Raw genomic sequence first — 13313 nt, forward strand, 5'->3', positions numbered from 1 at the left:
AAAATTTTATATTAATAATATAATGATCTTCATACCCTTTTGAAACTTGCCTTTTCCCCCACTCAACATCATGTTTGAAAAATTTATCTACGCTGATACCTTAAGCTTGAATTCAGTTATTTCAAGTCCTATATATAATTCTATTATCAATTAGTGTTTATTTAAAAGTCCCTTTATTCTGTAATAAGCATGCTTATATATATGCTCTTGAGCATATGTTTGAGATTTTTAAAGTTAGTTGCCTAGAACTGAAAGTACTGTATAATAAATTGTTCTAAACTTTAACTTATTAAGTATATCCAATTCTTTTTATCTAATCTTTATGATTGTGATGGTGTTGATCATTATAAAAATAAAACATCTTACCTTACTTTATTATTTAGTGTTTATGATTTATGAAAAGTACCTAGTACTAGTCGGGATAAGGATTATGCTGAATATATGTTATGCATGACACCTTGTGTTTAATTCAAATTATATTAAAGTTTATGCTATTAAATAATGAAAAATTAGGTGATTTAGAAATTCATGCCCCCCCCCCCCTTTTTCTATAGGTATTTATGAGCCTCCATTTATTGTACTACTGCAGTGAACCAACCTTGGATGTGAAAATTGCCTTTTGTCAGGTGTGTGTTCCTTACAGGTAAAACAAGGTACAGTATATTCCCTTGTATTTCCATTTTGCCATTTCAGCTTGCCTATGTTCTACACCAAGTTAGTATTGATATAGATTTAAAATGACTTGGGAATTAGAGGTGGGTAGTTAGATGTTTTTTCTTTCCCAGTTTTCTTAAGTTAGAATAGAAATGAAGATAATTCTTTTTAATGATTACAAATAATAGTGTTTAATCACTGTGTAATGTGATTTCTTTTTAGGTTTTATTTATACTTAATGTCAGTAATATGTCTTTCCTAATCCTTGAATGTGGCTTCAATCATCAAAATAGCTGAAGTCTGTGTTATCATTTCTCATCCTAAGGACTAATGAGCTCTATGTAGCAGTTCTCTGATACCCACATATAGTAACATGCAGGGGGTGCTCAGTTTGTTTTTTGATGCCCAGTGCTAACTGGTAGTTGGTAAAAGGGTAAACAATAATAATAGCAAATAAAGGTATATTTAACCTACAACGAACAATAATAAGAAGGTAGTGTAAACGGACCAGATAGAAGACTGCTTTCCTCTATTCACACACACTATTCTTAGGAAAGAAGCTACCTGGGAGTGCCTGGGTGGCTCAGTAGGTTAAGCATCCAACTTCAGCTCAGGTCATGATCTCACGGTTCGTGAGTTCGAGCACTGTGTCGGGCTCTGTGCTGACAGCTCACAGCCTGGAGCCTGCTTCGGATTCTGTCTCCCTCTCTCTCTGCTCCTCCCCTGCTCACGGTCTGTCTCTCTCTCTCAAAAATAAATAAATGTTAAAAAAAAATAAAAAAAAAAGAAGCTACCTGGGGTGCTTTTTCCTACTATAGGTATGTTTAGGGTAATCCTAAATTCAGCCTATTGTTATGGTATAATTAATAGTGCTCCCTTTTACTCTCAGGACTGTTCTTTGGATAATAAATTATATAGTAACTTTATTCATGCCCCAAGCAAAAAGCAATTCAGTTTTTCTGTAATGATTTTCATTGTATCTTCTCACTGAGCTGTACTGTAAACAGGCAGTGACATGCATCCATTGAAACAAGGTTTAAAAAATAACTACACCTTCTATTATTTTAGTACAGTTTTTTCTGATTCTAGAAGTAATATGTGCTTATTACAGAAAATGTAAAAACGTATACAGGGAAACAAATATTCTCTCTGAGTATAAGTAGAATTTCTATTGGAGAATAAAACGTGTTTGTTACATGCTACACATAGGATTTACTGATCTGCCTCATCTCTCTGACCTCTGAATGTCGTAGTGCTGGAGGCCTCAGGCCTTTAGATAACTTCCAGTCTCTAACAAGAACTCTGGATCTGGACAGCCTTGGTTAGAAACTCCAAATCTACCACTTATTAGCCATTTACTTGTGACCTTGGGCAAGTTACTTAATCTCTCGGTGCTGTAGTTTCTAAATTTGCAAAAAGAGGACAATCATAGTACCTGCCTTCCAGGGTCACAAGAATTAAGTGAGTTAGTACTTGCTAGAACATGTGTTTATTAAATGGCTAACTAAACTTCAAATAAATTTGCATTCATTCTTCTGGTGCTCCAATTGAGTCCCAGTGTTTTAAGTATTATCAGTATCTTGACTACTTCCACAATTATGTGGCCAACCCAAACCTCTCTCCAAAATCAGACTCAGGCCCAAGTGCCTGTCCTACATCTTCACTTACAGGTCTATCAAACTCTGCAGACACTGAACCAAATTCCTGAACTTTCCTCCAAAATTGCTCTACTCTAATTCAGTAAATGCTAGATTCACCTTTCTCAGGGCCTTAGAACAAAATCTTTGGAATCATCTTTTGGGCAGCACTTCACATTCAGTTTGTTAGCGAATACTGTTGGCTCTATATTTAAAATATATCTGAAATCTCACCACTTCCCAACATTCTGTCCACTACCGTTTTGACCCAACTGTTATTTATTTTTTTTTTTTTTAATTTTTTTTTCAACGTTTTTTATTTATTTTTGGGACAGAGAGAGACAGAGCATGAACGGGGGAGGGGCAGAGAGAGAGGGAGACACAGAATCGGAAACAGGCTCCAGGCTCCGAGCCATCAGCCCAGAGCCTGACGCGGGGCTCGAACTCACGGACCGCGAGATCGTGACCTGGCTGAAGTCGGACGCTTAACCGACTGCGCCACCCAGGCGCCCCGACCCAACTGTTATTTAAATTCTAGTTAGCTGACAGAGAGTTTAATTAGTTTCAGGAGTAGAATTCAGTGATTCAACCTACTATGGCCTCTTGCCTGGATGATCACCAGAGCTTCCTCCTTTGCTCACCCCCACATAGTGAACTCTCAAAACATCAGCAAAAGTCATATTTGAAAAGTATAAGTGAGACCATACCTCTCCTTGGCTAAAACCAAAACAAAACAGAAAAAGCTTTCAATGTCTTTCCATCTCACTTATGGTAAAAACCAAAATTCTTAAAATAAATACCCAAGCCTTTACCATGTAGTCACCTAGAGACCCCCTCCCAGAAATGCTCTTCCTTTAATGTCCACTTGGCTCACTCCTCCACCACCATCAGGACTTTGCTTAAATGTCATTTTTTAAGGGAACCTTTCCTGGTTCTCCTATTTAAAATTGCCCCTTCTTACCTAGTCTGCCTACCTGACTTCTCAGCCTTCCTCTCCCCCTGTAACACTTTTTGGTAGCTGGTATACCATATGTGTGACTAGTATGTTGTGTCTCTCTCTCCACTAAAATGCATTTTTCACAAGGGCAGGAATTTTTTCACTGGTGTGGTGGAGCAAGCTCACACAGGCTCACAAGAGTTGATTGAGCACCTCTCTCCCCAACTCAAAGTTCAATGGTGTGAGGTCAGTAGATTGAAGTCTGTTACTATCGGAGTATGTACATTATGTAAATAAGCAATTACTACAAACAAGAGTCCTCCCTCCCTGTGGTTGTTGAATATATACCCAGCATGCTGTTGAAATTTTGTCTCATTCGCACACTGATGTGCCAGAGTGCTAAGCACAACATGTGGCATGGCGTGGGCTGTCACTGAATATTTGCGTAATGAATCAATGAATGATGTATATTTGGTTTAGGTAAGCAGTTGCAACTGTGACTGTGCATTGTTTGAAATGAGCAGGCCTGAACTTCTGGGTAGAATGTCTGGGCCCTACCACTGGCAGGCTATTTGACTGTGTGCTGTTTCCTTAGATTCCGAGAGCCTATTCATTAACGATGGCCATTAACACTTATAAAGTGAACCGCAAACAAACAAAAAACTAATTCATGTTTTATGTTAAGGTTAAGTCTCAAGGTTAAGTCTGAACTTCAAAGATGATCAATAAAAAAGACCTTAAAACTTAAGCTGTAGTTTTCAATCCAGAGTCTTTTTGTAGGTTAACTCTATTTTTCCAATCAGCTCCCGATCTTTGGGCACAGATGCAGAATGTCTGTTTCTAGTGAGAGTTCTTTTAAAGCAAAGGAATAAAGAGAAGTAAAGCATGAGCTTTATTAATGACTGATTTTTTTTTTTCTTTTGGTATTTTGCTTTTTTTTTTTTTTTTAGCTTTTGGTATCTAGATACGTGCATATTGTATAGATTTTAAAACATCTAAAAATATTATAGTAAGCAGAATGTTGCTGGTTGTGACTCTGAACATTTTGTTTACTTTCCATGTAGAATTTTTATTTGATAATGTCTGTTTATTTATTTTTCTTTTCTGTAGCCCTGTGCCTGACTTACTACTCTAGCAATTTAGAGAAAAGAGTGTTTTCAGTTTTAGAGACAGTTATGCACAGGGATTTACTTTCAAACTATGTTTTTGGAAGCTTCTTTTTCCTGAGGCATTTCACAGGTTCCTGGTATGCTGTTGTGTTTAACCTGATCACCAGCAGGGTTAGGTTGTTTCCAACTTCTTGTCAGACAGACAATACACAAAGACCTTAAGTAATTTGTCAACAACTGGTCAACTGTATTCAGAATCCAGCCAGGTCTCTTGAATCTTAATCTGTGGCTTTTTATACTATGTAATATTTCCAATTTTTTCATTTGTTATCAATAAGCAGTTACAGAAAATATAGAAAGTTAAATTGCTTAAGATTCTCTCTCTCTCTCTCTCTCTCTCTCTCTCTCTCTCTCTCTCTTCCCCTCTCCCCTGCTTGAGCTCTCTTTCTCTCTTTCTCAAAAACAAAGACAAAAACAGAAACAAAAACTTACTCTTGTAGCAACATTGTTGATCACTTCTGATTTATTATTTTTTAGTGCATCATGCTCCTCTTTTAATCTTTAGAAATTTGAGGATGTTAGCAAATACTTTATGGGCTATGTTCACTTCTTAGAACTTTTTATAAACCTGGAAATAAGTAAACCAGGGAACTTAAAAAGATGGGTATTCTAGAATGCCCATGGAATGGTTTAGTTTTAAGTGATATGTTCAGATTACAGTACCTAGGACATTAAAAAAAAATATCATTAAACCTGATGCCAGGGTTATAGAGTTCTAAAAAAATAGTTTTTTGCTTTAAAGCATATTGAATTTGAAGTATCTTGATTTGCTCAAGTTTATTTCATTTGATGGGTTATTGTGTTTCTGTTTCAAAGATGATGGAACTATGTGGTTAAAACTTTTACACTTCATTGGATGGCCATCTTAGATGGAAAGAAGTCTTTTATACCAACATAGAGGGGTGGAGCAGCAAAGGAAAAGACATTTTGATAGGGCAAGGCAAAGGAAAACCTGTATAATCTTACAGGGAAACTGAAAACCATTTTTGGTGGTCTATGAAATAAATGGCATTGTTTGTATATTTTAGATTTTCGGGGAGATTGTCTGCCACCTCAAAACACCAAATTAGACACTGACTTCCTATTAATATGGTTTAAGGGAATCAGTAGATTGAGCATGGATATATTTGAAGTTCTTTGTATTTTGTAAATGAATGGCTGTAATTTTGAGATATAAACTGATAAACCTTTCCTTTATTATTTTAGTTTTTCATGTAACAGGGAAAGAAAAAAATTATCTTAGTTTTTCCTTTCAAGGGATTTCTTGTGCTGTGTATTATTTGAGGAAGCCCAGCTCTGACTTTCTTCTGTATCTGCTTTTATACATTGTGTTTAATTTTGCATTCATTGTCTAAAATCCCAATACAATAAAACCTTGGTTTGTGAGAATAATTCGTTCTGGAAACATGCTTATCATCCAAAGCACTTATATATCAAAGTGAATTTCCCCATAAGAAATAAAGGAAACTCAGATGATTCATCCACAACCCAAAAATATTCATATAAAAATGATTACAATACTGTAATATAGTACAAAATAATAAAGAAAATTCAAAACATAAAGAAAAACAAGCAAATCAACCTGCACTTACCTTTGAAAACCTTCATGGCTGGTGTGAGGGAGACAAGAAAGAGGAGAGGTGGGTTATTGTGTAGGATGACTTTCACTATCACTAATGGAATCACTGCTAGCTATTGGCTCAATGGAATCTTTTTCTGCATGGGGCTATTGTATACGCTTGGATGTTGACTACATTTACAGTATTAATAAGCTCTTGTCATATACTCTATTTAATGTAACTCACAATAAGGCAGCAGAGGAAAGGGTCTATATCTGCAGGCAGTCTGACCTAGAATGAAGCAACGCATTCCTAAGCTTACTCTTGTATGGAAAAACAAAACACTGTCCATTGGTACTTTGAAGGGACAAAAAATACACTAGTGCTGGTTGTGGGCACCTTTCAATGTTCTGAGAAATCACTGATTTCTGCCAAATACCATGGCTAACATCCGAGCATGGGAGATGGTCACCCACAATACTGCAACGAGCGAGAGAGAGATAGAGAAGAGCCATTGGCTCAGTTGTGATCATGTGACATTTGGTGTCACATACTAATATTGCAAGACATTGCTTGTTTATCAAGTTAAAATTTATTATAAATGTTTCTCATCTTGCAGAATACTCGCAGAACAAGTTACTCATAATCCAAGGTTTTACTGTATGCATATGCTTTCATGCATGGGCTGTCCATGGGTAAATTACTAAAGACATAGCAAACATTCTTGTGAAAACATGGTATATCTTGAATCATGAAATAAATCACTGAGATATATATACTATCAGGATAATAGCTAGCATAGCTATTTTTATGAATGAATGTTTCATCATGTTTGAAAGTACTTTTTTCCATATGTTCACATGTGACAATGGCTGCAGAAAATTTCAAAAGAGAAAATTTAATGTTATATTTATGTCTTATACCTTGGGAAGGTTTTTTTTTCCTAATGACTTATTAAATAATTATTTGAGTTAATGAATAGATTTAGTTATGCTACAAAGATTAACAAAAAAGTGTAAAGTTCTTAAGATCTGTTTCTATAATGGTGAACTTTCTGTATTGGTTGATTGCGAGTATGTGTTTGGTTTGCTTGAAGCACGAAAAGGTCAAACTTGACTTCTTGTTGAATGATCTTAAACATGAATATAAATATAGCTTTGTACTATAAGTTTAATTATGGTTAAGGTATTAATCAGATTAAATGAAGTTATTGCCTACATCTTTAAAAATAGCTGTGCTATAAAATATCCCAGAATTACCTGTGGTTTTCAGTGTATGGTAAATCATGCTCTGTAAGGAAAGCATCAATATGTGCATTCTATTTTGATCTGCATAGTGTTCTTTAGTAATCAATGCATTCATTATGCACTATTTTAATTCCATGTGAGACTTTGGAAAATACATTAAGTGATAATTTTGCTTTTCTGTACAGGTATTATTTGAAGTTGGGGTGCATGATATACAAAAGCTGAATTTTTCAGTAGGTTAAGAAGAATAATGTTAATTTAGATCATGAGTTCCAAAACCAGTTCCAATCTGGAATGTGTCATTCAACTCTTCTTTTGTTCATCTTCTCTAAAGGTGAATATTTATTTGGTTATATCCTCTATACATCTCTAACTGATTCCTAAAAATGTTAAGGCAGTTACAAAAGTGCATATCCAAAAGATGAAAACCCAGACTTCGGAGAACATGGAACTACTAAACTTAAGTACTAATTAGATCTTTTTATAATTGTGCAATGAAAGAATCTTAATAATATAATGATTTGGATTTAAGAATAATGTTCTTTATTGTGTAAATGAAAACAGGGTTCCAGTGTCCATATTTTTAAATGTAGCATTTGATAAACTCTAATTTCCCCTTCTAAAAAACATATGAGACAACTCTGTAAACATTTTGATTCCTAAATGACATTTTACTTTCCTTTTAAGGAAACATAACCTCTTACTCCTACCCTAAGAAAGAGTTTCTTTAAAAATTAACTATTATTTAATAAGGTGGAAAATTTTTCCTGTCTTGACTATATAATACCACTTATTACTGGCTATTTTATACTTCTTTTTTTATTGTAGACAAATTGAGAATGTGTAAATAAAAAAATGTAGAATTCAGTGTGATTAGTTTAGTAGGCTAAATCATTGTGGTAATGAAGCCAGCATTCCAAGTTTGATCCTGTAAGGGAGAATTTAATATTAAGCTCTTTGAGGGCAGGAACTTTATATTCTCTGTACCTAGAACATTGCTTGACAATTGTAAGACCAAAGTAAGTATTTGTTGAATAAAAACATACTGCAGTAATAGATAGACCTCAAGTCTCAGTGACTTATCAGAGCAAAAGTTTATTTCTTCTTATACAAAATCTAGTACAGGTTAACAAGGGTTCTTCTCTATCTGGTGACTATAGAATTTAGGTTCTTACTATCTTGTGATGTGCCAGCTGAGACACCATAGTATGGAAAGAGATGGATTGTGGTGGCACATCCCCTAAATGCCCCTGAATTTAGCTAACACCTGCCATGTCTACTTGTAATCCATTGGCCAGAAATCATCACATGGCCCCAACAGTACTGCAGGGGAAGGCTGGGGAATGTAGTAGAGGATGTGAATATTCATGGAACACTGTTTTTGCCACAGATGAAAACACAGAAAAATATTTTATTACCTAACCATTCTGAACCCTGTTGGTTATGTATTGACTATATAGCAATATTATAGTGTCTTGGGATGGCACTACAGTTCAAGCCAACTTTTTGTTAAAAACATTATAAAATTGCTATTTAGCTACGTGCTTTTAAATGTTATCTTCTCAATAATAATAATTGTACTAGTATAATTATTATTATCAACAATAATAATTATACTAGTAGTAGTAAACTTTGTTGATGGCTTTTTAAGTAAGCTTATACCATACTAAGAGCTTTACATAGATGATCTCATTTAACCTTCTCACTAATGAAAAGAGTAGCATATCGCTGTTATTCCATAAATAAGTATACTGAGTAAGATTGTAAAAAGCTTGACTGAGAACTGACAGTCATGATTCTTAGAGAAAAGCTGGATTTTTACCCTTTGCTAAAGTTCTCAGTCTAGGATTTCTCAACTGCAAAATCACAATATTAAGTCTTACATGAAATGATTTATTACACACCTAGCACAGTGTCTTGTCCTAATACTAGCTTGGTGATTAGCAGGCGTTCAAGCAGTATTACTTTTCTGCCCTCATATATAAATGACAAGGGACAGAAGCCATTCCCACTTTATTATTGATTACTGCAATGTGCTTTTTCACGTCATTGAAAATAATGGTTAAACATAATTTAAGTCTTAAAGTTTTACTGCATTATTGATTTGTTATAAGCCATTGATTCCACAGAGTATCCATCTCTGGGCAACCAATATAAAAGTCATATACCTTTCAGGCTGTAATCCTCCTCAGAGAGTAATACTTTAAGAAACAGAGTGGAGAAAATATGCTCTTGACAAAACAGAATCTAATCCTAAATATCATTAAGCATTGTTGTCTCAAATCTCCCTTTTTAAAACTCATATGTAAATTATTTGATTCAGATTTAAAATGGATTGAACCCATATTATGGTATTCTGCATAATATTCATGGTCATTCTGCATGGAATAACTCATTCTGCATGGAATAACTGCATGAAATAACTGGTCATTATATGAGAATGAATAGCTCAACATCATTTATGCCAAAAGCACAATCACCACTTTTGGCAGATACTTTTCTGTATCCAAATGACAATACTAAAATAATATCTAACAGATTAACCAGTTAATTTTCTGTAGGGTCATTTTGTAGCTAATTTATCTTGGCTATCCATAGCATGGATATGGTATATCCATAGCATCTTCAATAGTGCCTGGCATACAGTAAGTGATCAATATATATTTAACAAGCAAATAGAATCAGGCCCTTTAAATTTCTAGGCAGTTCTGAAAATCCACCTTTCCCTCATCAACACTGTCTACTTCAATCTTGAATTATGTAATGTTCATCTAAGTTCAAACTCCAGGCTAAGACAATAGATAAATACAAGAGAAGGGCATGTTATTCATTCATTTCTCTTGATCTTCTAAGCTCTATTCCTATAGCTCACCTTATCATAAGAAAACCATATCCTTGTTCTAAATTATTCTAGCTGAACTAGTGAATGGTTTAGCAAAAAAACCAAAAACCAAAAACCAAAAACCAAACAAAAAAAACCACGTTTTAGAGTTGAATAAACTTCAATTTATATTAATTGACACGACTAATTAATGGTTCTAAGACCATTAATTCAACCAATGTTGAACCAATTAACAGCTCTGTATGCCACTTTCCTCGCATGTAGTTAGTGTTAAATACAGTATTTAACAGAATACAGAGTTCACCTTTAGCAAGTAAGCAATTAATACTGCTTTACCTTTCTTTCTCCCCTTGAATTATTGAGAGCTGATGTCATGTAAATCATATGAAAAATATTTTTATGCTTTTGATTAAAAATATATCTACTATTTGATGTTTGATTCTGGGTTATTACATAAAGAACTATTGAATATTCTTCCTGAGTTAAGTACTAGAGAGATTTTATCTTTCCTATGAAGTGGTCTGGTATGATATATTCTGTGAGATTAATGAATCAAAACTTGCCACTTAATTGTGTTTTGTTGTTGGTTGTCATTATGTTTTTCTTTTGGCTTAGTGGAAGAATGACACTAAGTTTTGTGCTCAAAGCAATAGATAGTCATAACTTAAGCCTTCAGGTAAAACTGTCATCTCCCAGCCTGCTTTATTTGAGGTCTGTTCCTAAAACTGGATTTAATGATTTGATTGTTCCCATATCCTTTATGGTGTTCTACACAAATCCTTTTTGGAACCACACAGAATATAAATAATAAATGAATGAAAGAATAAAATGACTTGCTCAAGTTTTCACAGGTGTTAAGCGCAGAACTGATCCAGGCTTGGTGTTATTTTCAGCTGTACCATTCAAGAGAAACTAAGGAAGCTCAACCTCTACATATTTTTAAACCTTAATGTCTCCTGCTTAGGAAATGACTAGCAGTAACATAGGACAGTCATACGCAAATGAAAATGAGGAGGGAATACTTGTATGCATACAGGTTATTAAATTTGAGAAGAATGAAGTCAAAGCTTTGGATACCTGCAGGATAAGATCAGTAATGTAGGACATTTTTCTTTGCAAAACTCCATAGCTATAGGGTAGCAACTAACTGATAATGCGGACTCATTCCACAAAGCCCTTTCTTACAGGTCTGCATAAAGTGCAGTCTTTTCACAGAACAGATTATATTCAGATTTCCTCTCTGCCTACCAGACTGCCAGTGGCAATAATATCTTCTTTTAATTTAGCTTTAAAATTTTTTCACAGATGGGGGATAGGGAGGAAATGGGTTTGCTTTGAATTTTTGCAGAAAAAATTTCTCCTATATCCACATAGAAACATTGATTCATTTAAACATGAGGGGCACGGGGCGCCTGGGTGGCTCAGTCGGTTAAGCGGCCGACTTCGGCTCGGGTCATGATCTCGCAGTCCGTGAGTTCGAGCCCCGTGTCGGGCTCTGTGCTGACAGCTCAGAGCCTGGAGCCTGTTTCAGATTCTGTGTCTCCCTCTCTCTGACCCTCCCCTGTTCATGCTGTGTCTCTCCCTGTCTCAAAAATAAATAAAACATTAAAAAAAAATTAAAAGAAAAATAAACATGAGGGGGCACCTGGGTGGCTTAGTCGGTTGAGCGTCTGACTTCGGCTCGGGTCATGATCTGGCAATCTGTGAGTTCAAGCCCCACGTTGGGCTCTGTGCTGACAGCTCAGAGCCTGGAGCCTGCTTCGGATTCTGTGTCTCCCTCTCTCTCTGCCCCTCCCCCGCTCATGCTCTGTCTCTCTCTCTCTGTCAAAAATAAATAAACATTAAAAGAAATTTAAACATGATATTAATATTCAGTGGAGGAATGAGTTATTTAAAAAAATAATGTGAATCAATAATAGAATAGACTGTTCTAAACCTATAATTATTTTGAACTGTATTGATTTTCATAAGTTACCACTGTGGTGATTTATAATTTTTAAATACAATATTACTTATTTATAATTAACTAATTTCTTCTCTGGAAAGACTTTCCATTTTGGTGAGCATTTATGAATACCTTTGTGTTTTAGTATAAATTCAATATAAACAGATTATGGAATGTTTATTTTTATGAGCTAATTGAGAGAGCATCAGTTGGATACTATATTATACCTATGAAACACATCCCTGGGAATATGATGTCTGGGCCTGCTAATGAGGTGATGATTCCAAGGAGAGTCACCATGACATTTTTAATTCCATGTCTTTTGTTTACTTGGTTTGACATGCATTGCTTCCCGTTTTTACTTCTCCAACTAGCCCTCTTTAAATGGTGACCTCTTACGTCTCTTATATTTACTATTCTCTAAAATACTGATTCTTCACACAATCCTAAAATTTGTATGGAACCACAAAAAACCCTGAATAGCCAAAGTAATATTGAAGAAGAAAACCAAAGCATCACAATCCCAGACTTTAGCTTCTACTACAAAGCTGTAATCAAGACAGTATGGTATTGGAACAAAAACAGACACATAGACCAATGGAATAGAATAGAGTACCCAGAATTAGACTGATAAATGTATGGCCAACTAATCTTGGACAAAGCAGGAAAGAACATCCAATGGATTAAAGACATTCTCTTTAACAAATGGTGCCAGGAGAACTGGACAGCAACATGCAGAAGAATGAAACTAGACCACTATCTTACACCATTCACAAAAATAAACTCAAAATGGATAAAGGACCTGAATGTGAGACAGGGAACCATCAAAACCCTAGAGGAGAAAGCAGGCAACAACCTCTTTGACCTCAGCTGCAGCAATTTCTTAATGCATCTCCGAAGGCAAGGAAATTAAAAGCAGAAATGAACTATTGGGACCTCATGAAGATAAAACTGCACTGCAAAGGAAACAATCAACAAAACCAAAAGGCAACTGACAGAATGGGAAAAGATATTTGCAAATGACATATTGGATAAAGGGCTAGTATCCAAAATCTATAAAGAACTTACAAAGTCAACACCCAAAAATCAAATAATCCAGTGAAGAAATGGGCAGAAGACATGAATAGACACTTTTCCGAAGAAGACATCCAGATGGCCAACAGACACATGAAATGATGCTCAGTGTCACTCATCATCAGGGAAATACAAATCCAAGCCACACTGAGAGACCACCTCACACCAGAGTGGCTAAAATAAAAAAGTCAGGAAACTACAAATGCTGTTGAGGATGTGGAGAAATGGGAACCCTCTTGAACTGTTGGT

The 13313-nt window shown here is 35.2% G+C and overlaps 1 protein-coding gene across 7 annotated transcripts in view; it reads left to right on the forward strand.

Moving 5' to 3' along the window:
* MAPK10 (mitogen-activated protein kinase 10) overlaps positions 1 to 13313 on the forward strand; it is a 315377-nt gene that overhangs the window by 150572 nt on the left and 151492 nt on the right. For 2 of the 7 annotated variants that reach the window (XM_058719591.1, XM_058719590.1), the window contains exon 3: positions 555 to 626. The exons of 1 other annotated variant lie outside the window; for it this stretch is intronic. In XM_058719591.1, coding sequence (XP_058575574.1) covers positions 561 to 626 — 66 coding nt within the window. In that variant the 5' untranslated portion in view covers positions 555 to 560. Of the gene's footprint in view, positions 1 to 554; positions 654 to 7430; positions 7538 to 13313 lie in introns of those variants that run through there. 4 more of the 7 variants (XM_058719592.1, XM_058719589.1, XM_058719595.1 and 1 more) reach the window with 4 other exon arrangements.

The sequence above is a fragment of the Neofelis nebulosa genome, chromosome 3 (assembly GCF_028018385.1).
Source record: "Neofelis nebulosa isolate mNeoNeb1 chromosome 3, mNeoNeb1.pri, whole genome shotgun sequence".
NCBI classification, from domain to species: Eukaryota; Metazoa; Chordata; class Mammalia; order Carnivora; family Felidae; genus Neofelis; species Neofelis nebulosa.